The sequence below is a fragment of the Branchiostoma belcheri genome, unplaced genomic scaffold (assembly GCF_001625305.1).
Source record: "Branchiostoma belcheri isolate BF01 breed outbred unplaced genomic scaffold, Haploidv18h27 scaffold60, whole genome shotgun sequence".
In the NCBI taxonomy this organism is placed as follows: Eukaryota; Metazoa; Chordata; class Leptocardii; order Amphioxiformes; family Branchiostomatidae; genus Branchiostoma; species Branchiostoma belcheri.
The window spans coordinates 1,292,639-1,314,374 of record NW_017804243.1 but is presented as its reverse complement, the minus strand read 5'-3'; the positions used below and the strand labels follow the sequence as shown (position 1 = coordinate 1,314,374).

The 21,736-nt window shown below is 40.7% G+C and overlaps 2 protein-coding genes and 1 long non-coding RNA gene across 3 annotated transcripts; all 3 read left to right on the top strand.

Moving 5' to 3' along the window:
• On the top strand, positions 1 to 12,259 carry LOC109482720. The gene is made up of 9 exons (XM_019785538.1): positions 1 to 109; positions 890 to 1,063; positions 3,479 to 3,721; positions 6,670 to 6,948; positions 7,813 to 8,184; positions 8,782 to 8,925; positions 9,332 to 9,427; positions 10,144 to 10,340; positions 10,930 to 12,259. Exons 2-9 carry the CDS (start codon positions 892 to 894, stop codon positions 11,032 to 11,034), a joined length of 1,608 nt encoding a protein of 535 aa, XP_019641097.1. The 5' UTR covers positions 1 to 109; positions 890 to 891; the 3' UTR covers positions 11,035 to 12,259.
• Positions 4,568 to 6,002, top strand: LOC109482782. Its single transcript, XR_002140980.1, has 3 exons — positions 4,568 to 4,708; positions 5,171 to 5,290; positions 5,927 to 6,002. It is a non-coding gene; the product is annotated as an uncharacterized LOC109482782 (long non-coding RNA).
• Positions 12,260 to 12,708: 449 nt separating the features above from the next.
• On the top strand, positions 12,709 to 18,168 carry LOC109482774 (dehydrogenase/reductase SDR family member 11-like). Its single transcript, XM_019785613.1, has 7 exons — positions 12,709 to 12,919; positions 13,642 to 13,851; positions 14,124 to 14,218; positions 14,484 to 14,607; positions 15,684 to 15,776; positions 16,626 to 16,691; positions 17,384 to 18,168. Exons 1-7 carry the CDS (start codon positions 12,788 to 12,790, stop codon positions 17,423 to 17,425), a joined length of 762 nt encoding a protein of 253 aa, XP_019641172.1. The 5' UTR covers positions 12,709 to 12,787; the 3' UTR covers positions 17,426 to 18,168.
• Positions 18,169 to 21,736: the final 3,568 nt, after the last annotated feature.

The window sequence follows — 21,736 nt, the reverse complement described above, 5'->3', positions numbered from 1 at the left end:
TGCGGAGACAGAAAATTTGAGCAAAGTAACGTTAACGACAGCCTGTTTACAATATATTGGTGTTGTACTACATCTTACATGTGATTCTCAAGGCAAGGCGTCAATACAGGTAGGTGTATGCGTTTTGTTTACACTAGGCTAGGACGTGTATGTACATGTAATGTAAATTTCTAAGAACATCACAAAACCCAATGATCTTCCAAGCGTGGGACTGTGCAAAACAGAAGCCATGCCTCAGTAATGTAGGAAGAAGCAGCAATGACCCTTGTGAAAGTAGTGTGGAGATCACAATGTCAAAATGTCTCCTTACTTGTAATGATCGCATTTGTTTCTATGCTACTAGTATATCATGGTAACAGTGTGAGCTAAACAGAATCAGAACTTTTTATGCTGTATCATAGTAATAGCTTAACACTGACGGCTGCTTTGTGATCAATGCCGCATTTCAGGTAACTTCGATTTTATTCGTGTACCTGCTATGTTGGAAATAAAATCTGAATCTGAAAAATCTATAGACTACACATTTTTACCTCCTTACATTCTGACTTCGCCAATGTTTCCCCACAATTCTAAACGACTGTTGAGATATCGCCAACTTTGCATGTGTGCTAGCTTTGTTTGGATTCCTTTGGCATGATTTAGGCAAAATGATGCTCCAACAGTTGATTTTTCGAGTCCTGACATGCCACCGATCTTGTGCCCTTGGGAAAGGCACTTTACACGACTTTCCTCACTTCGCTCAGGTGAAAATGAGTATTGTATTGTCCCCTGTGTTGGTGGCGGCATTAATATAAGTTGAAAAAAAACTTGAGTGTGCCGTCACCACGTCTTGTGATTAGATGTTGGAATATAAAAGAAAAACAGTTGATTTTTGTTTAACAAAACACAGATATGGAAACTATTGCTGTTTCCACCGAGAGAGAAGGCATCACCACGCCTAAACAGACTGGTTCTTCAGAGAATGCTGATGAAGAGGCAGCCGATATAGAAACAATCAGTACGTTTCCCGTTAGTCGCGGATTTATCAACGCGATGTACGAGGGTGGTTCGTCCGAACAAGGAGGTAATATATTTATATAATATATTTTCTTTTAAATTACGACTAATACTTTGTCTATTTAGTCTAATTGTCGCTTGTAGCATTTCATAGGATAGTTTTTCCTGTGTGTCCAGTAACCTGCAAGTTGGAACAGAATAGGTTCTTACTGTAAGGGGTCAAAATTGACCCCATGATATTGTTTTGAACGAGTATATTTTTTGTGACTTTTTTTTTAGATTTTTAAGTATTATGTTTAGTTTCGTTGATCTATGACGAACAATTTGACATAATTAGGTGTGAATAATTTCTGCTCATTATTATAATTTCTGCACCTCACACAAGATGCCTACAGGCAGCCATGCCGATGAAACAAGTTACCTGGAAGAAATATTGACGTGTTGAAAATGCTGGGGTCAGTTTTGACCCCACTGGACCACGCATAAACTTTCATGGATAACTCAATCAACAATGTTTCAATCTCAGCAAAAACGTATGAGAAGTTATAAGACATATATACAAATTGAACAAACTCATAAAATGAATTTTGTTTTCGACAAGGCATGTCAAAATGGCATACTTTTATATACGCCTGGGTCAGTTTTGATCCCATACGGTGGTTTGAGGGTTAATATGAATATGAGTTCTCCCGAATTCAATCCAAAGCTTTACTACGAAGAAATACTCCTTCACCTTTAAATAATTAGTCTGTGAGAAAAAAGAAAAACCCTAATTCTTATTCATTTCATTGCAACTAATATATGCCTTGATGGCGCCCCAAATCCTTTGATTTTTTTTTTCAAAGGAAACTTTAAGAGAGCGTGTGCCTCTACACACAAAAATAATCATCGTAGTGATTGTGCAATCTTGCGTGGGAGGGATGTCGATCAGTTAAGTGAAGAGGGCGGCTTTTGTAAGGCCGGTAGTTTTCAGAACTGTACGACTCATTCCTTTTTGTGCTGTCAAATAGATCGCTGTTTTAGAAAAAATGTAGAATTCTCAACCCGTACTAGCCTGTAAAAAGTAGAATTAATGGGCGACCCTTGGGTCTATTACGCGAGTATAGTAAATAGTACAGCTAATATTCTTGCAGACTGGGTGGAAAGCAATGTGAGCGTCAGCCAGAAGCTTTCCTGGTGAGTCGGCTGCAGTTCATTTTACCTCCGTAGAGGGCGATTTCAAAGTGTACATGTACGTCACAAGCAGATACGCCGACCGAATTTTTTGGTTCTAGATATTTTGTACTTTTTACCTTCTACTCAAACATATTCAAACATATTTGTGTTACACGTTCAACCTGTAAATTGTACCGCGTGAGTCATCTTGGGGTACTTAACTATAGAAATCACCATAGGGGAAAACTGTGTTCTATTACCTTCAAGGCCAGTCGGTTGACTTTGATATACTGTAAATCACTTTACATTTGCGGTAGCAAGATTTCGCGGTCTGAGAAAAAATGTACATCGTCGCGGAACTATATATTTGCGGTGGCGGTGGATGACGAAGACAGAAAGTTCGCGACAACCGCGGCCGCGAATATAGCAGTACCACGAAAAAATCATGCTTTACAGTAAACCACCTCTTGCACCTCTTCCAAAGAGGTCTTGTTCAGAATCTCAAATTAAGAACGCTAATAGACACGTGGTTTTTCGAACACTGTATGTGTACATGTTGGGATACCTCGGAGCTGCACGGGACGTTGATTTTCTGGGAATCTTTTTTTTTTATTTCACCTCCTGTCACACCTATGTCTATGCAGGTCGCTCGTACAGTCCCCTGTCCTTGTAATATAATGAAGGCAATATATTCGGCATCAGTCACCTTTCTAACTGTTGTTTGATTTCTAGCATCATTATTGACGTACATGGAATAAAACTACATTGATTTTACATTTTGGTGCGCTATTTTAAATTCAACGACTATCATCAATTCCAATGAAAAGTTGTGTTGTCCTGCTTCGTATAAATCAAAACTTGTTATTGATAAATTAATATTCTCTGAATGGTACAGAATGTTAGGATTTCTTTGCATTATTGATCATTAAGAAACTTTAATATGCACAACTCTTTGACCAAGGGATTTTGAATGGTGGGTGCTGAATTTGACGATTCGCATGAAGGACAAGTCTGAAGGTGACGTCGGATGGGACTAAGTCGGTGGCATGTGGAGTACCTAATTCAGAATTTGTTTATTTGTTTATTTTGATTTTTCACAAAGTGAAAGGGAGGGCAAAACAGGTGCATACGGCCCTTTACAAGTTGCCTTCCCCCATACAAAAACATATACACAACAGCAAAATTGCATAGTCCATAACAAGAATTAATTAAGAATGTTTTATAATACCCGATTAGATTACATCATACAATCCCTTCCAGGCCTCCACTGTTTCAACCTTTCCATTTCTTAGGAAATCTGAAATCTTCCATTTCTTATTTTACACAGAACGACCGGCAATTTTTACTAAAGATGGAGGACCTGACACCGAATGCATTGATCCAGGCGACAATGACAGCCAAGTGTACCACTCAATCAACGAAGATGACATCGAGAATCAACAGAAGCCAGATACGGTCAAACAAAATGGTGGACAACCAACTGAGAAAGACACCAAACTACCCAGTCAGAGGAAGAGGGATGACTGCATGCATACGAACACGACCTACTCGTCTGGGGTACAAGATAAAGGTACATTTTGTACCTGCCAAGGAAACTACCAAAAAAGATGAATTATATAGCTAACAGAACACACGTTTTGCCCTATAGCCTAGGGGGATTCCAAAGTTAATGAGCCCAAAGTGAGAAGGTTCGACTGTGTAAAATTTACAGAAGGGTGCGCAAGTTAAAAAACAGTATGCTTGAGTTTAGGGTACAGCCAACTAAATACGTGAGAATTCTTGCATATGTACATGTAAAACCCAGCTTTATATGGCTCTTTGCGGGGACCATGTGAACTGCACCCGATGCACAGTCGTAGGCGGTAACAGGATCCAGACTCCAGAATCGACCCCGGCCGAACAAATATCCTAATTCAAATTATACGGTCTAAAACATTATGCATTCCTTTGAAATTACAACTCAGCACTGTTTTTAACTCGCTGTCTCGTACGGAAGAACCTCTGCATCTTAATTTTTCAAATAATGTGCCGCACTACTTTGTGCCTACGATGTTCGTCCAGAAATACAATGCGACCTTCAATAAGCAAAGATGGCATAATCATGGCCACTGGCACTGACGTCATGCGGCCAGGGGGATGCGCCATCTTTGCTGTGAAGTTTTTCACTACGTGGCGGCTAGGTATGTGATAATGATTGCGTAGCCTCTACCAGGCTTCGGGAGGCGGCTGGAAAGTGGAAATCGGCCAAATACAGAGAGAACAGCAGACCAACTCCCCTGGCATGCTATCTCTCTACTGGGTCCATTTCTACTCTTTCCAGCCACCTCCCGAAGCCTCGTAGAGGCTAATGATTGTGATGCTTACGATTTCTTTATAGACAAGTACTAAACCGTTCTAACTTTTTATAGATTCATCGAAGAGTTGTTTCTTGCCGCCCCTGCTCTGTTCCTATCTACTGCGTGGCGCCATCATCCTTGTTACTGTTACTGTTGGGGTTGCCGGCGTCGTGAATCTCATTGGTTTCATCAAACCGGAGAACGAAGCCAAACTTCATTCCGTTAGTATCCTGTCTTTTCTTCAAATTTTTTTTAAATTTTACCTTGACCTTCGTCTTTTGCCTTTTCTTGAAATTTTACACCCTGAATCATAAAAAAATTACTCCCTGAATAAAGACGGATTTTACGATTTGATAAAAAATGATTGCATTGTTGCAAATGAGAATTACAGCTTACAATTGTAAATTTACAGCTAACCTATTGTGACGGCATAAGAAATTTCTTATTTTATGCACTTCTTCTGATCATGGCTTAAAATCATTTCTATGTCGTGCCTAACCTTATTGCTCATGAGAATATTTGTGCATGACCCAAAGTGGACCACAATAGGTAGTGCCCGGCAATAGGTAGAGATATGTTGCACTTACTTTGAGTAAAACTCTCAAAATCACTAAGACTATGAAGCTACGCCTGGGTTATTGAAGTTGTTTTTGCATTTTTGTTTGCCTTTTTTTTCGACTCAGCACTTGATCGATGAAACATCTCTATCCAACTCAACTGCATGGGCCACTAGTACATCGACAACAGATTCTCTGGCAAATGCAACAGCTACACTGCCAGTGGTGACAACTGTACTCCCACAGGTGACAACTACACTGCCATATATGTACACTACACTGCCAGGTCCTTGGGTCTGATGAGAGACATACATATCTTGCAATTGACATATCTAGACATATAAGCGGGTACCAGGGTATTGTGTATCTGTTTTATATATATATATATCCTAACATATTATCACAAGACGTGGTGACGGCACTCAAGTTTTTTAACTTATATTAATGCCGCCAACAACACACGGGACAATACTCATTTGTCACCTGAGCGAAGTGAGGAAAGTCGTATAAAGTGCCCTTCGGTCCCAAGGGCACAAGATCGGTGGCATGTCAGGACTCGAACCCAGAACCTTTTGGTTCCGAGTCGAGCATTCTGTCGCTACGCACAAAATAGGTTTAATAGCACATTGGTAGGAAAGATCACATCACAGAAGGTCAAAGATCAGACAAAGGATAAAGGCTAAACATGAACGTCTAAAAATCTTCCGAAGAGGCTGTCAGAATTAGTGGTCAAAATTCATCGTCCTTTGTGCCTTTGATTTCATTCACTGTTTCTAATTTGTTATAAGCCTTTTCTTACCTATTAAAGATTGTCAAAAGGGCCTATATCTAATATATCATAAATCAGGATGAACATATGCTTTTTATTTTTTCTATATCTAGTCACCAATGACCAACGTGGAAACATGGTTGGAAACCCAGAAGACTGATAAGCAAAGTACGCTAACGATAAAGAAAGGTGAGATATAAAATCGATCCGCTTGACTTGAAACTTAAAGTCTCTTCGCCTGTCTTGGGCGTCTGGTGCATAGCTTTATGGCGGAGCGTTCGTGTAAGCCATCACGAAATCGCCGGCGAAAGCGCATTCATGACTCCCATGTTTTTCCCATTAAATACACCATTTACACTTCCATATACGAGGTATGCTATCCTGTAGCAAGCAATGATTTGGAATGATGATCGGTGTGTGACACAGATCTATATCCCACCGATGCCACCATGTTGTGATGTCTAGTACGAGAGACAAACACTAATTAAATGTCGACTCCAGATCCTTATTCTGTGCTCACATGTGTAGTTACGCGGAGTGATACATGATCTGTGTCACAGTGTGGTGGTGCCAAGGGACTTACAAGTCACATACAAAAATGCCTAATGAGTAAAGTAGTCCTACTTGAGAATACAACAGTGTGTATCATTATCTGTAGAAAATAAACCATAATTTTTTCCATGGTAAACTGATACGGATTTGGATTTATGTTTCTATGATTTCTGTACGTAATAGTATGTTTATGTTCATGTTTATGTTTTGGTGTCTTATACATGTAAGCCCATATGGGCTGGGCGACAAAAGTCGCAAGACACGTAAATAAAAGTTCATTCATTCATTCATTCGTTCGATACAGAGACCAAATTTGCCTGCTGGAGGACATCCTTGTACCTGTCATGCCCAGAGGGAGAGGCTTTATCAATCGACCACGCCAACTTCGGACGGACGACCACCTCCATCTTCTGTCCCTGTACTACGTGCGACACCAACTGTCGCGCAGCCAACAGCCTGGCCGTCATGAAGGGCGCCTGTGAGGGATACCAACAGTGCTCCGTGAGCGCAAATTCTCTTTTTTTCGGTGATCCCTGCTTTGGGACTCAGAAGTACTTGGAGGCAACATATCACTGTGTCAAAGGTTAGCAGATAGAGTTAACGCTTCCGTTACATCTCTTTATAAAAGTATGTAAAACGAACTTTCCGTTCTTCATCATGGGAATAGCTATAATGCACATCTAAAGAAACTGGAGTTCCGGGATCTCATATCTTCGCCAAAAGGAAATTAACCTTTACGACTACAAATCGTAAATGCTTGTAATAGATTATGCTTAATCATATTTTAAGCCCAACGACAGTCTTCTCTCCGCAAAGATTGCTATACCTTACAAATATGCCAAATTAAACCTTCCCAAAACCTATTTCAAACTCAAAACACATTTCTGTGTGAAAAAATATATTTCACGATTCCAAAACAAATCAGTTAGTAGCATAACAGAACAAAAGGATTAGCGGCCACTCTTTACGAATTGAAAAGGGTTTCCAGTACAACACACCAGCCAATGAGAGCCCGTGTTCCACGTGCCATAAAGACATTGGAAACGAGTTCCATTTTATAATAGATTTCCCAACCTATGATGAAGACCGACATACATTCCTCACTATATATATATTATTTTATTATTACTATAGCAGGAGTAGTATAATAATATAGAGTATCTTAATTGTTTTTTTATAAAATTATTATAGCTTCTTAGAACTGTTGGAACTGCTACCTCTTAGAACTGTTAAATGTTAACAATACCAACTATACATGTACGATTATGTTGTCATACGTTGTACCCGCTACAATTGCCTTGGAACCAAGTTCTTCTTCTGTTAAGTATAAAATTCCCGGTAGTTATCAATATGGAATTATTGTATTTTTACACAAAGCTCAATTACATATGTTACAGGTTTGATCAGTCCTATACATATACCTTTGTTAATTTATATACCACTACAGTGATTCCTGTCACAAATGACCAGCTGGGAGCACTAGTGCGCAAGCACGCACCAAAAGTGTGGCTGGCGAAAGGCGAGAAGTTCAACCCTTCCAGCATCGACTTTCATCTTCGTAACGTCAAGGTGCACGATGGTGGCAGGGTATATTCCAGCACGCCGTCTACCCTGCCCAACTGTACCGAGGCTTGTTACATGAGCACCGCCCAACCCCTGCCGCATCCCGACTCCACGCTGCCTTTCTTCAGTGGAGAACAGATCGGACCCACCAGGCAACCTCCCGTTTACGCTGTTATAAAGAGGGTCAACTCGATCACTACAGACATCTTCTACTGGATGTTCTTCCCGTACAACTTGGGGAAGAAAGTCTGCGTCGGTAGGTCTCCGTGTACACGATATGGAATCAACAGTGTGAATACACTTTATTCTTAGAGGCTCTACGTTGTTACCCTCTATGTGCAACTTTAAAACGATGCAACTCACTCAGACTTACATAGGAGATACCAAGCGCTTCTAGCTCTGCTTGACTGTTTCTAACAGTCAATTAGGTATAGAAGTCCAAATACTACATGTGTTAATGGGCCTAAATTCTCCTTCTAGCTCTGATTGGCGGATGTGTTTCCGTCAATGAGATGTAGGAGGTTAACACGTAATCTTGTTTTTCCAATAACTTTGTTAGCATTAGCATTTTTTAATGTCTCGGGGTGGACTGCGGCGCACAGATATGTCAACTTAGTGTATTCAGATGTTAATTGTCCTTTTTTGTTTTGTGGCGCTGTTAATATAAGTTATAAACTTGCAATTGAGTGTAGCGTCACACTTGTTCTTGTTAGGTTTTGATGTTTTGATGAATAAAAAACTGTGAATTTTCATTATTCAAATATTTATGTATCGTGTGGATGGTTTGACGGATTATTATTGATAGGCTAAGAAAGATGAAACTGATTATTGTTTTGGACTTAATCTTCAACAGGATTCAGGATAAAGGTTTTTAATGCTTGCGCCGGAAAATACAAGACTTTCGGGCATCGCGTGGGTGACTGGGAACACATGACTATTCGTCTGGTGGGAAAATATCCAAGCAGCATCTATGTTCATTCTCCACACAAATCTGCAGGTACCTGGAGTTGTCAAGTCCAAGAGCATGTTGGTTTGTTTCTTGTTTCGCATAACCGGTAAACCGCCTTTAAGCGTAACACAGCAGTTTTTACCTCTATGAAAAATGGAGGTATTGTTTTTGGTGCGCCTGTGTGTGTATGTGTCTGTGTGTGTATTTGTGTTTCCGCACATTTGTAGTCAGCATAAGTTCATAACGCCTTTATGGATTGTGATGATATTTGGTGTGTTGGTAAGTCTTAGAAAGACGAAGGTGAAGGTCAAATATGGGCCTCCTTGTGGATGACCTGGAGTTATGAACTGTTTGAGTTCTGGGATCTCCAGTTATTCTTATGCAAATGACTCTACAAAGTCAACATTAACATATTTTATGCATGCTGATGTTGACCTGTTACTTGTTTGGCCAGGTATATACACCTGGGAGGGCGCATCGCAGACATACAGGAAGGATGACGATATTGTACTGACTGAGGGGACACATCCCATTCTGTATTCAGCTTACGGTAACCGTTTTCACTCTTTATCGTAATACAATAAAATGTCTAGCCTGCAAGGAGGGATGTGAAACCATCCCAGGTTTCCTTGCATTGCACATTCCACATTCCAGGTAGTCGACTGTAAGCATCAAGCGGGTAAACTTTGTCATGTTGCTTTTGACAGTGCTGCAACTTTTCACTGCAAATACAACGGTTACCCTAACTTCACCAAACTACAGTGCTTCTCTGCAAACACTATTGACTCATGATACGACGCTGCTTGTGCATCAGAAAACCAAAATGTATCAAAAAGCACCCAAGGGAAAGTGAACACGATGTTTGTTGACAACTATATTGTAATTATAAAACTATACCAAATATTATTTTAATATGTTTCCCTTGGGTGCTTCTCGGATTTATCAGAGTTTATAATTAAAGTTGAAACTTTTGGTCCTACACACAAAAAAACTCTCTCACCTACAGCTTTCGACCAGTCACTCTGGTCTTCTTCAGTACACTGGCCCAGTGAAGCTTGTCACGTGGCTTGAAGTGTGACGTCAACACTGGGTCAAAGGTAGACGATGTCGGCCCCCGTCGCGGTTCAATGAAGGGCGATGGGCCCTGGTGTATATGGCTTCCTCCACCCCTCTCAAGACACTGTAAGGATTTTGGGCACTGAACAATACCATTTCTTGAGAGGGGTGAAGGATCTCAATAATCCATGTCTTCTTTTACCATTTCAGGCGGTCACAAGCTGTGGCCATGCTCTGGCACCCACAAACACATGACAATCCTGAGGGACAAACAGCAGGACGAGACCAATAAGGGGACGGCATGGGACACGTGGAAGAACGTAACCTCCACCATGTACCGGCCAGACGGAGGTTACACCGGGTCCTGGACATGGATGAACTTCAAGGGACGCTGGGGTAACAAAGAGGTAAAATGGGGTTAAAGGGAGTGTTGCTTTTTTACCATTTTAACCTCTGCAAAAATGGACAAAAAACTAGAAAGGCCGACATTTGATTTGGAGCAAATTCAGCATGGCTTCACCACATTCACAACATGGCAGGGAAAGAAGGAGAAATACAAGGGAAAAAATTAACTATAGTATGAAGTGACAACAGTTGGATAGCTATCCCCTACATTATTGGTTAGGATTTTTAATTGCATAATGCAAACAGTTGATTTTCAAGATAAAGGAAAAATCAATGCTGGAGCAGGAATGCTTGACATACCAAAACACTTGAATGCAGGTCATCATACCATCTATCTACGCATGGCATGGCTTTGTACAGGTGCTAATTGGGTTAACCAAATAATCCCAACATCCAATCAGAAAGAAGAATAGAGGAAAGCTGCATACCTATTGGTTGCTTGCTCTGCATGCCATTCTGATGACTCATATATGGTAACACACTTCTATAGTACAATTTCTATAACACAGCCAAAAAGCGCAAATAAAACCATTTGAAATTTTCTTTTACGCATATATCTTTACAACATAACTGAATGTTAATATTTTGCAGGCTGGATGTGATACAATCAAGAACCTCGGCAGTCAGTGCACACTGAACAATGGGATAAGCATTATGACAAGCATGAAGGAAATGAAAACTGACGAGCTGGATTAACCCTTGTCCTGTTGGCATTCCTGGCACAATATTTTCAATAATTTCATGTCTTAATTAGATCATAGCCCCCAAATGTTTTTACCCTACAGTGGCATAGTTACTTCCGCATTTGTTGCGTTTCGCTGCGGTGTGATGCGTTGCACGAGAAATACTTACCCCCAAATAGTGCCTATACAGAGTGCTCTATAGATGGTACTGTATGTGCAGAACAACAATTGTTGTGCTCCGCAAATATACATATATTGAATGATACGATGAATAGTGGTATATCTTGCTCTTGCCATTTAACCTTTAGAATGTAGGGAGGTCGAGATCAGTTACTCCTAGTGCTAACACTAGTGCTACACCTAACAAGACTGTACGCAAATGCTAATTTTACAAAACCGTTATGAGCAAATACCATGTACATAGAAACAGAAAAGTATACTTAAGAGAATGTTAAAACTGATGGCATTTATTTCTAATTGAGAGTTGTCTTGTGAATACTTAATAACCATAACTTATACAGTTTGCATCATATTTTTAGTTTGGCCACAACTCTGTTGACATAACGGAAATCGATAAATGGACATCGCAGAAGATTTGAAGAGAGGAAATTGGCTAATTTACAAAGCAAGTTCATACGTTCAGGTCATAATATATTTCGTCTGTGTTTAGAGCCTTTTAAGTAAACATAAATCGTATTTTGAATCTTTGCAGTATTATCTGCTCTGTGTATTTTATGTATTAAGTGTTTTATCGATGTTAATGTTGACACATTACAGGCTTAAATTTTTATTACTATGTCAATGCCAATCTCAAGAAAGCTGAATCATATCTGTATTATTATTACCACCAGCAACTTATTTTATGATGAAAATATAGTTTATTACTGCAAAAGGTCCAAGGGTTAGGTGTAACATGTCGTTCGGTGTAATGTAGCCAACTGTCGAAGCCAGCTGTCAGAGGTTAAGAACCCTAAACCAAAAGCAATATCCCGTGACCAGCACGTCCCGGAAAGGAAGATTATGATTGAACGTAGGTGCATCACACTGCATATAAAATCTGTTGAGGTACCTTACTGCAAATCAGCATGAAATGGATGGATTAAATATATGTGTACGTGTCACCAAGGCTACGACAGAAAATGGATTAAACTGCATCAACTTGTATGCTTCTAAATATTCCAAGGTATTCATAACCGTTGTAATCGTGATGTACTTTAAAAATAAATTAGTGTTTTAGAAACGTGCATAGTGCAAGGGTTATGCATATGATTTTCGTGCTTTTATGAAAGTTAGTCCGTGATGGTAAAATCATCGTAAAAATTCAGTCCATATATAGCGTTGCACAAATTGAAATGTTTACCGCAAAGCTTTCTGTCCGTCCTCTTACCATTGTCAGGTTAAAATGATCCGAACCTTGTGTCACCTGGAGGTATGACGGCATGGGAGGGTAAAAATGTGGTAGTCCTGGTAAAAAAAAGGGACGAAAAGGTTTTGTGGGTCCAAGTTTGAGGTAACATTTCTCATAAACTGCCTCGAAATATCATTTAACATTAACATGGCTGAAGAGTGTAATAAATGGTGATTTTGGGGTGAAAATTTCTTTTGGCTCCGAACTTCCGACTCTTGTCCCCATCGTTGCCATATCTATTAAAACTGCTAGATGGCGCTGTTGTGAGGTCAACGGGTCACGGCCGCCAGCCGGTAACCATCTAGTAACTGGGTCACGAGCGGTAGTTTCCGTAGTTTCCGCACATAATTTGTGAGACATGCAGCGTTGGAAAGGCCGTGTAGCGCTGGTGACCGGCGCGTCTGTGGGGATCGGGAACGCCACAGCTCGTGCACTGGTCCAGCATGGCATGAAGGTGGTGGGGTGTGCGCGGGACGTCGACAAAATACGGGTAAGTCTGGAACATACTTCCGGGCCAAATGGACTTCGGTTTCAACACAATTCCCAGAGTCTAGTTTGCTCAATTCACAAACCATATATATTTTGCCGCTCATGATGGTCAAACACATATCGTAAAGATATAAAATGTAGATAGGGATGTCATTAAGCCAAACTCTAACTAGTCCATATTTTAACCGTTAGTCTATCCAGCAAAATTTGCCCCTTAAAAATTTTGTGGGAACAAGCTTACGATCATGACAAAAAAATTAGCTATAGGCTGGCTAGAACTGTTTCGAATCAAGGCTGGATTTGAACTGGGAGAGAAAGATTGTGCGTTGTACCTTCTGCAGTGAGATGCACAGTGTGAGATGAGGGTGACGCCACAGATTATGCCTAGTTTCACCAAAGTTTCTTCAAGGTGGTACACATGCATGCATCTTTTTTGGCGACGCCTCGGGGTGGAGCCGTTGGTATAGTACTGCGATTGAGTTGAAAATATTCTAAGAATTCCACGAATGCATTCCCTAGGGAATTAAATTTTGTCAACAAGATAACTCAAGAACAGCTGGATGGATTGGTTTCATACTTGGTGAGTTGGTAGGGTGTGACTAAATCTAGAAATGATAAGATTTTGGGTCACCTAGTGGCTTCCCTTGGAATGATCATGACTCACATCAAAAGAGAATCACATCGCCGAGGCATGTTGTAAACGCCACTTTATTTTTTCTGCAGGAAACAGCAGCCGAGCTGCAGCAGACAGGTGCTGCAGGACAGCTGTATCCTGTCCAATGTGACCTGACAGTGGAGGCTGAGATCAGAGCCATGTTTGACGACATCCAGTCCCAACATGGCGGCGTGGACGTCTGTATCAACAACGCCGGACTCGCCATAAAGGCCCCACTTCTGTCTGGTAGTTTTGAGGATTTCAGGACGATGACGGATGTGAGTCTTTTGTCCATATTCTCTGTATCTGTATTATATTCCTGGTATAAACTATTTAAACTTGTATGCTGATGTCATGGCTCCTATGGGTCATAGCTTTCGGGGCTTAAAGACCTAGCCTCACATCTGCATGAAGGACCCTCCCCCCCGCTATTCAACAACTGCCAACAATACTCCGTCCGGAGGTCATGACCTCCTTCAAGGAGTAATAAATTGCTGTGTCCTAAGGTTGTATTGGTTGTCATGTGTACAAGTTTTGTCTGTTCCGCTAGGTGAACATCCTGGCGCCCACCCTCTGTACCCAGCTGGCTGTACAGCAGATGAGGAAGAGAGGAGTGGATGATGGACACATCATCACCTTAAACAGGTCTGTGATTTGATTCAGTTACTACAGATCTCAAAATATTTTCGGAGGTTTTCTGTTTGCATTTTTTACTGCGTTAGTTTTCATCTTTACACTTGCAAAATGCTACAGATTTTCTGTCAGCAATGCTCTCCTTGTGCCAACCACAAACTTGTGTGACGATATGAGATAATGGGCAGTCAGGCGACATGGTCTCAGATATACCTGGATTAGGGGTCCTTCCAGATGTGTAATAAATAACTGTTAAGTGTTACTGTATATCTTGCAGTATGTCTGGTCATCGTCTTGTTGGGTCGAATGCCTTTTATTCTATGACGAAGTTTGCCATCACGGCCATGACTGAAGGGCTGAGGAGAGAGCTGAGGGAGATGAAGTCACACATCAGAGCTACGGTCAGTCCTGTTGTAATAATACCGGTATTACTACTACTACTGCTACTACTATTACACTACTACTACCACTACAACTACTACTTACTACTACTACTTTTGTACCACTATTACTACTACCTAATACTACTACTGTACTTCAACCTCTGAATTTTAACATTTGTTTAAAAAAGACTAAGAAAAGAAATGTGGTCATGATAATGAATGATAGCCTCAAATTCAAGTCTATTGAATTATATTGCTTACCACTTAACTAAGATCTTACATGTACATTGTACTGTCTTTGACATTCATGGTGGCCCACATGCCGATTTAGAGTGTAATCAGCCATTTTAATTCTACGTAGAGCATAGACGGATAGCTCTAATTCAACGTAGAGCATAGAGCATAATTCGCATTTTAGTTCTATGTAATGCATTGTAGTCACTTGGAATCTATCCAAAAGCGTAATCGCTACTGTAGCGTAATACGTAGCTGGCTCTCAAAATTTAGCATAGTGCGTTGTCGGGACCCTCCATGCAGGCCCCCATTCATGTAGCAGCCTATACAGCCTTACAATATCATCACCATATATGGGCATAGCTACACAGCATCGTCACCATATATGGACTGTAACAACTTTACAGCAACACCATCACAATACATGGATATAACTGTGCACAACAACATCACCATATATGGATTTAAATCCACAATATCATCATCATACATTTATTATTTATTTATTTACATATAGATATACTGTATATGGACATACAAGTCATGTAACTGCATAATACCTTTACCATACATGGTAATACATCATCATCACAATATCCACAATATCATCATCATATATGGATTTAAATCCATGATATCATCATGGACATAACTGTATAATACCTTTACCATACATGTACATGCATGGTAATACATTTAACTTAATATAATTGCCCAACATCAAAGTGACTGCACAACATCTTCACCATATAAATGGATTCAACTCTACAACATTATCATCATATATAGGGTTTCCAAATAGGGGTTGTTCTTAAATGATGATCACTAAAAAAAATGTTATTCCCTCCTGTGTTCCACAGTGCATTTCTCCTGGCCTGGTAGAGACAGAGTTCGCCATTCGCCTACATAAAGATGATGTACAGAAGGCTCATGCCGCTTATGCCAGCATTGAAGTAAGTTTTTTTATAATTTTTGGTGACGCCTTTGGGGTGGAGGCATTTGTGCAAGTACTACGATCGCTTTGGAAGAATTTTAAAAATTGCATGAATGCATTCCCTAGGGAATTGGTTCTGAGGTAACCTTCGGCCATGTGGTTTTTGGACCAAGCAGGTAACTTACACCGGGTGCCCACGTGCCAGCTGCCTGGCATGATTAATTACTGGTCATCTGTCTCCTCCCCACACCATGGACAGAGAGCACAGCTGTCTTTGGTCAAACACCACTTGATCTGACATGCCCTCCCCAAAGAACATTTAGGCTGGTGAGGGTGGGTTTATTCAAACAGATCACACAGAGAAAAGAAATTATCTATCCTCTGGGGACCCACAAAAGGTCAAACAAGTCCTAGGAGTACATGTAACAACTTCAGATCAGACGTAAAATCCAGTCTCTGGTGGAGGATAGAGTGAAGTGGAGTGGAGGATGGTTTTAAGTTTGGTTCGAGTTGGAACTCGACCAAAGTAAAGTAAGTAAGTATGTCATCATAAAATATATATCATTCAGTTGTCGCCTTGGCAATGATTTTTATTGCCTCAGCCTTGTTCCAAATATGATAGTAAATAATAAGTTATAAATTAATGTAGGATGTTATAATGTCAATTTAACAAAAAAAGAGACATATTCCTCTGTGTTTTTATTTTTCCATATAAGCATACAAGCCAAGAGTTAATAGACTTTGTATGGATTGTTCAAATCTGATAAAGATCATACTGGTCACATTGAAAATGTTGTATTTAACCACGGTGTAAAAGAATATTGTGTAATGCATGTAAAACTGCTCTGTCTTGTCGTATTAATTCCAGTGTCTGCAAGCTAAGGACCTGGCTGATATGATTCTGTATGTTTTGGGTGCTCCGCCACATGTGGAGGTGAGCTTTATATATATTCCAGATGTACATTAACGGGGGGTGTCCTAACTTAGGACTTGCCCTAACTTCGGACGGATTTTTTTACTGATCTTGTTATGCAAAAGTACTTAAAAGTTGTTAATGTTCTCGAAATTCTTTCATCAAAACCTGACCATTCACTGACAACTAGCAGTAGAGCGTGGTTTGTTCGCGCACATGAAAAAGAGTCCGATGTTAGGGCTCCCACCGTTATATATGAATAGGGTAATGCCACATGGCCAGGTACTTTTATATACTTGTTTATTGTAGTTTAACCGCTTAATCTGAGAGTCGGACTTATGCAATGATACTATACAGCACAGGACAATCATTACCTGGTTTGTTGTTCTCTGTTTGTTTGTTTGATTGTGTGTCTGCTGTTATTTGAGTACTGAGGAAGCTAGGGGGAATGGTGTAACCACAGACTGAAAAGAAGGTTGAATCTGAGGTCAAAATGGTCTCCCCAAATGCTGGGGGGAGGTGGCATAGGAATATGTGCAGAATCAGCAAGACATTCACAATAATCATTTATGAATAAAACACAAAATTCACAACAAACAGTTGTGGTAAAAACAGCTTTTGGTATATATGTCAATGTACAGCAGTTGTCATGAACATGAATTGCAGTTTTCATGACCTGTACTTCCGGTAAATCCGTTTGTGTTTTTTTCCAGTTCAATGACATTTGGGTGAGGCCAACAGAGCAGGTCTTTTAACAGTCGAGGATCTTCAACAAGGATAATGGAAAGTTCTAAATATTGCCGAACTTTTTAGCACAAAATAATATTCATGATTTATTGAGCTTTAAAAAAAATGATACAGCTTTGCAGAGCCCCTGATGGGGGTTCTGAATAGTCAGTCTTTTACAATGTCTAGATTAATAACTAGTAGTGAGAATCATTGCCATGGATGATTTTGTATCTTCTATCTAAAACTAAAGGAATATCAATTTGGACTATCCAAGGCACAAAATTACTTTCCATTCAAATTATACTAAATGATATTCTAAAATTATTTTTGAGCAAACTGGATTCTTTACTAAGAGGCCCAAAATATAGGGTATTGAACTATTGCTGTAGTATTGACTAAGTCCATTTGGTCATGGTGACTAGTCCAGGTTTGCTGCCCACTGACTTTTCCCAGGGATATGCAGTGTACTGCACATGTCTTAAACTACCTCAATAAAGTCATGCAAATGAAATAAAATATAATTCCCTCTCTATTCGGTTTTATTTCATTTTTTTTAGAACAGAATAGATAAATGCTACCTACTCACATGTTCACCCAGTATGAGCCTTTTCGGAAGTACGTGGTGAACACTGAATGCGGAATATTAGTTTGATACTATGTTGGTCATGCAAATGCAGATAAGATGCAGATAAAACATCTTTTTAACTCACACCTTATTGTAGACATGTCAGATTTGTAAGCTTTAAAAATAAATGATTTCCAAAGAGTACTTTGAACTACGAGTGTCAGTTCATCAACAGACTGATCATTACTGTCCACCACAATTAACAGTTCAACCAATGAGAGCATGGTAATTAGTAGTTTGACCAATGAGAGAGTGGCTGCATATCCCTCAACTGTCTGAATTTCTAAGGTGTAACGGAGGTGGGCGGGGCTATGGGATAGGCCTTATTTTGAACTTTGACCTACTAAGTGTGATAATGTGACACAATGGGTCATGTTGATGTGTATGATGTAACAACAGGAAGCTCCATGATTGGTCCCCTATGAGTTGTGCATAGAACTTTTGGCCAATCAGAGACCACGATAAATGACATCACAAAGGCAGAAGACGATTCTCACATTTACTTCTCAAGAACTCTTGCCCATATCAAGACGTCGGCGCCTTGTTCTCCAAATAAACTGACTTTACACAAGTTCGAAGGCCACTCAAGATGTTTCCCCACGTCTTCAAGGTGTCTTCGCCCGTCGTTTGCCGGCAGTTTGCCCGAAGGATGGCGAATAAACATGCCTTCGTCAAGGATAGTGTAAGTCCTGTGCAACTTCAGTCGAATTCCAGACAAGTAAGACAAGTAACAAACATGACAGAATACTCTACTCATCTCATATTCGCAAAGCAGACTTGCCATTTGAGATTTTCGCAATATAACGTTACGCATCTTTCTCTCAAAACGTGCGTCGTCGACGATATATACTTAACAATAGTGACGAATTGTCAAAGAAAGAAGAATACTTAATATATGTTACAGTCTGTTAGCACTATTTGTAATTTTGCCACCTGTTTCATCCCGTTCTAGAACGTCGGAAAGCCTGTCACTACGGGAGAAGCGCTGATCGGCTTGTCGACCTTCGGTTTGGCGCTGTTCGGCCCGCTGCTGTGGACGGTTTCCTCCATCGCTCACGGGCGCTGGGGAGGCCGCGCCAAGGACGGAGACGATGATGAGTAGAGACGATAGGAGGCGCTGCTGCACCGTTCATCAATCCAACAGGAGCCGCCATCGTTTTGTGACCTTGAGTCACCGCAATGGAGAAATTGTGCTATGTTATCGACATTGATGTCCTGTAATGACAGTGAACAAACACAAACACAAACAAAAGTCATACTAGTACATTTAACAGGCATGTAAACGTCAAAATGACAGGCGCAGCTATTGACCATTGTATTGTCATTAAATAAAGTCCGTAAAGGAGACTTTTATGTTTGTGTATTTGTCATATTTGTCAATTCAGCTGGAGGTGAATACTTTTGCAGGCTTGAGTTTATGTAAAATTTGAAAATATTCTCCACTCAAAAAATAATGTTATTTTATTGAATTCATGACCTGTGTTGTGTTGTTTGCCATACCAAAACACAATACACATGTATCATCATGTCCCCCAAGAAGCTATACCAGTGTAAGGTGGGTAAAATCTTTCAGAACACAAAATTGTGCAGGGACTGTCATTCTGGATAGACTTCCGACGAAAAGAACAAGAAGCAGTCATGCCTTCAAATATCAGATTTATCAACCAAGAATTGAGGTGTTCAAAAACTCGTATTTCCCCATAACTATCGTAGACTGGAACTCGTTGCCGCCAAGCACAGTTGGGGCATCATCACTAGAATAAAGCTTTAAACAACTCCTGCAATTAAATGTGCAAAGATTGGGTGTAACAAGTCGTTCGGTATGATAAAGCTAGCTGCCGCCGCGCCGCGTGCCTGCGAAGCTGGTGTGTTACGCCGAAGGGCGGTTATACTGGCTATACTGATACAGATACAGACTCTTTATGTGCATTTCAACGCGTGCGTCGGCCCTCACTCTATCAGTATTGGTTTTCCCTGTTGACATATTGCTGAGTTCGCAGTGGCGCGGAACCTACATGTATACTAAGTCCTTTCTCTGATTCGCGCAATCTGCATTCCGATTGGAAAGGCCCAGGGAAGTGCACCAGACGTGAAATTCCAAGTTAGTATGAGTGGGGAGGGGAGTGTGCGAGCGAAACCGGCATTGACATTGACACAACAGGCGTGCGAAATGGTCTCTGTGGTGTTATTGAGTCAGACATGTAGCATTTACATATATACGTGATTTTTAAAATGTTTAATTGAAAATGTAAAATAATCCCAATTGGTTCAAAATATCATATCTTGCTCTTCGCTATTGTATCCTTATATCCGTATATTTTTATTGATTTGTGTTTACATACACGTCTACATACCTGTTGCTATAACAATCGGGAGAGAGAAAAAACGCATGCGCTGGAGATGGGAGAATAGGACGTCTGTTGTTCAGTCAGTTGCAGTCGGGAGTGAAGGGGGAGAGTAGAGGAGGCGTCTGACTACAGGCCGTCCTCTTGTGATCACCAGGAATCCAGAGTCATCCTCGCTCAAACCCTGTGGTGAACTGTAGGATACCGCGTGTCGCCAGGGAAATCTGTGCAGTCACGGGGGTGGCTTTCCGAGATGAGGCGAAGCGACTACTCTGAACGCAAACTGTGACTCTAAGGGTATCCCGGCTACGTACAAAGGTAAGTCTACTATAGTATTTCAAACGTTCTCGTAGGCAGGTAAGCTAGTTGTGTTAATTTTATCTTCCTGTTGAAGAGAAATTTCCACGACAAACAAGAGCTTTCTAGTCTACTGACCTCTTTTAAGAAATAGGGAGTCACATGTGTTTTAGAGGTGGGCTGCGTTTTTATAAAGACGCATGTTAACGTGGGAACTTCGTGAATACGAACTAGAAAAAGTAGTTGGGCAATTTGCCTGGATGCCAGACCCATAACACGCTTTTTTTAGACTCTGGGAGTTAACCAACGTGCTGGGATTAGGGCCTAACACCGGGGAGCTGTTGTATAAGTTCCTTGAGGCATGTTGCCCCAGGAGCCGAGGAACTGGCCTGTGTAAGCCCTGGAAACAGCCTGTCACCCAGGCTATTCGGCAACAGGAATCATGTATGCATCTTTCTCTGCCATCAGTTCAAGCTTCGCAGCGATGGTACTGTAACGGGATGCTTCATAGTTTCTTGTGTATGTAGAGCAGTCGGAAAAAGAGGGTACGTACTAGGCAAAAATGAAGACAAAAACCAAGTGCTGTCACTCTATCGTATCCAGATACGTCACCTCTTCTATCGTCTGTCTCCGGATGACTGCACTGTGTCTTGCTTTTATCTATTAAACCCAGGCGGTACTGCCACTATCTCTGTTAGGCTCAGAGGTTAACTGATAAAAACACGTGTTGTGGAGTCATGGATTCTTAGAAACAGATCACATAGTACATATTACAATACAAGTACATTGTCGTATGTAGTAGTGTGGATTAATTCCTCAAGCTAACCGACATCTCGTACACGCAGTCGTCCCTCAGTAACACATCTGCGGAGCCGCATTACTAAAACTTTCATTCAGCCTGTCACACGACCGCTTTCGCCCAATGTGGCTTCTTCAAGTGTACAGAGGCTAAATGACACAGGTTACGAAGTTCTCTCTTTTATACCGGGGTTCAAGAATTCATTATTTTCTAGAACTATCGCAGAGTGTAACTCGCTGTCACCAAGTACAGTAGGGACATTGTCATTAGA

What these genes read in the sequence shown, in the direction of transcription:
- LOC109482720 (XM_019785538.1), top strand. Translation starts at nt 892, where the DNA reads ATGGAAACTATTGCTGTTTCCACCGAGAGAGAAGGCATCACCACGCCT. An exon ending in GTCTGGGGTACAAGATAAAG is followed by an intron (nt 3,722 to 6,669) that starts GTACATTTTGTA and finishes CGTTCGATACAG; the next exon opens with AGACCAAATTTGCCTGCTGG. An exon ending in TTCTCCACACAAATCTGCAG is followed by an intron (nt 8,926 to 9,331) that starts GTACCTGGAGTT and finishes TTGTTTGGCCAG; the next exon opens with GTATATACACCTGGGAGGGC.
- LOC109482774 (XM_019785613.1), top strand. Translation starts at nt 12,788, where the DNA reads ATGCAGCGTTGGAAAGGCCGTGTAGCGCTGGTGACCGGCGCGTCTGTG. An exon ending in ATTTCAGGACGATGACGGAT is followed by an intron (nt 13,852 to 14,123) that starts GTGAGTCTTTTG and finishes CTGTTCCGCTAG; the next exon opens with GTGAACATCCTGGCGCCCAC. An exon ending in AGTCACACATCAGAGCTACG is followed by an intron (nt 14,608 to 15,683) that starts GTCAGTCCTGTT and finishes TGTGTTCCACAG; the next exon opens with TGCATTTCTCCTGGCCTGGT.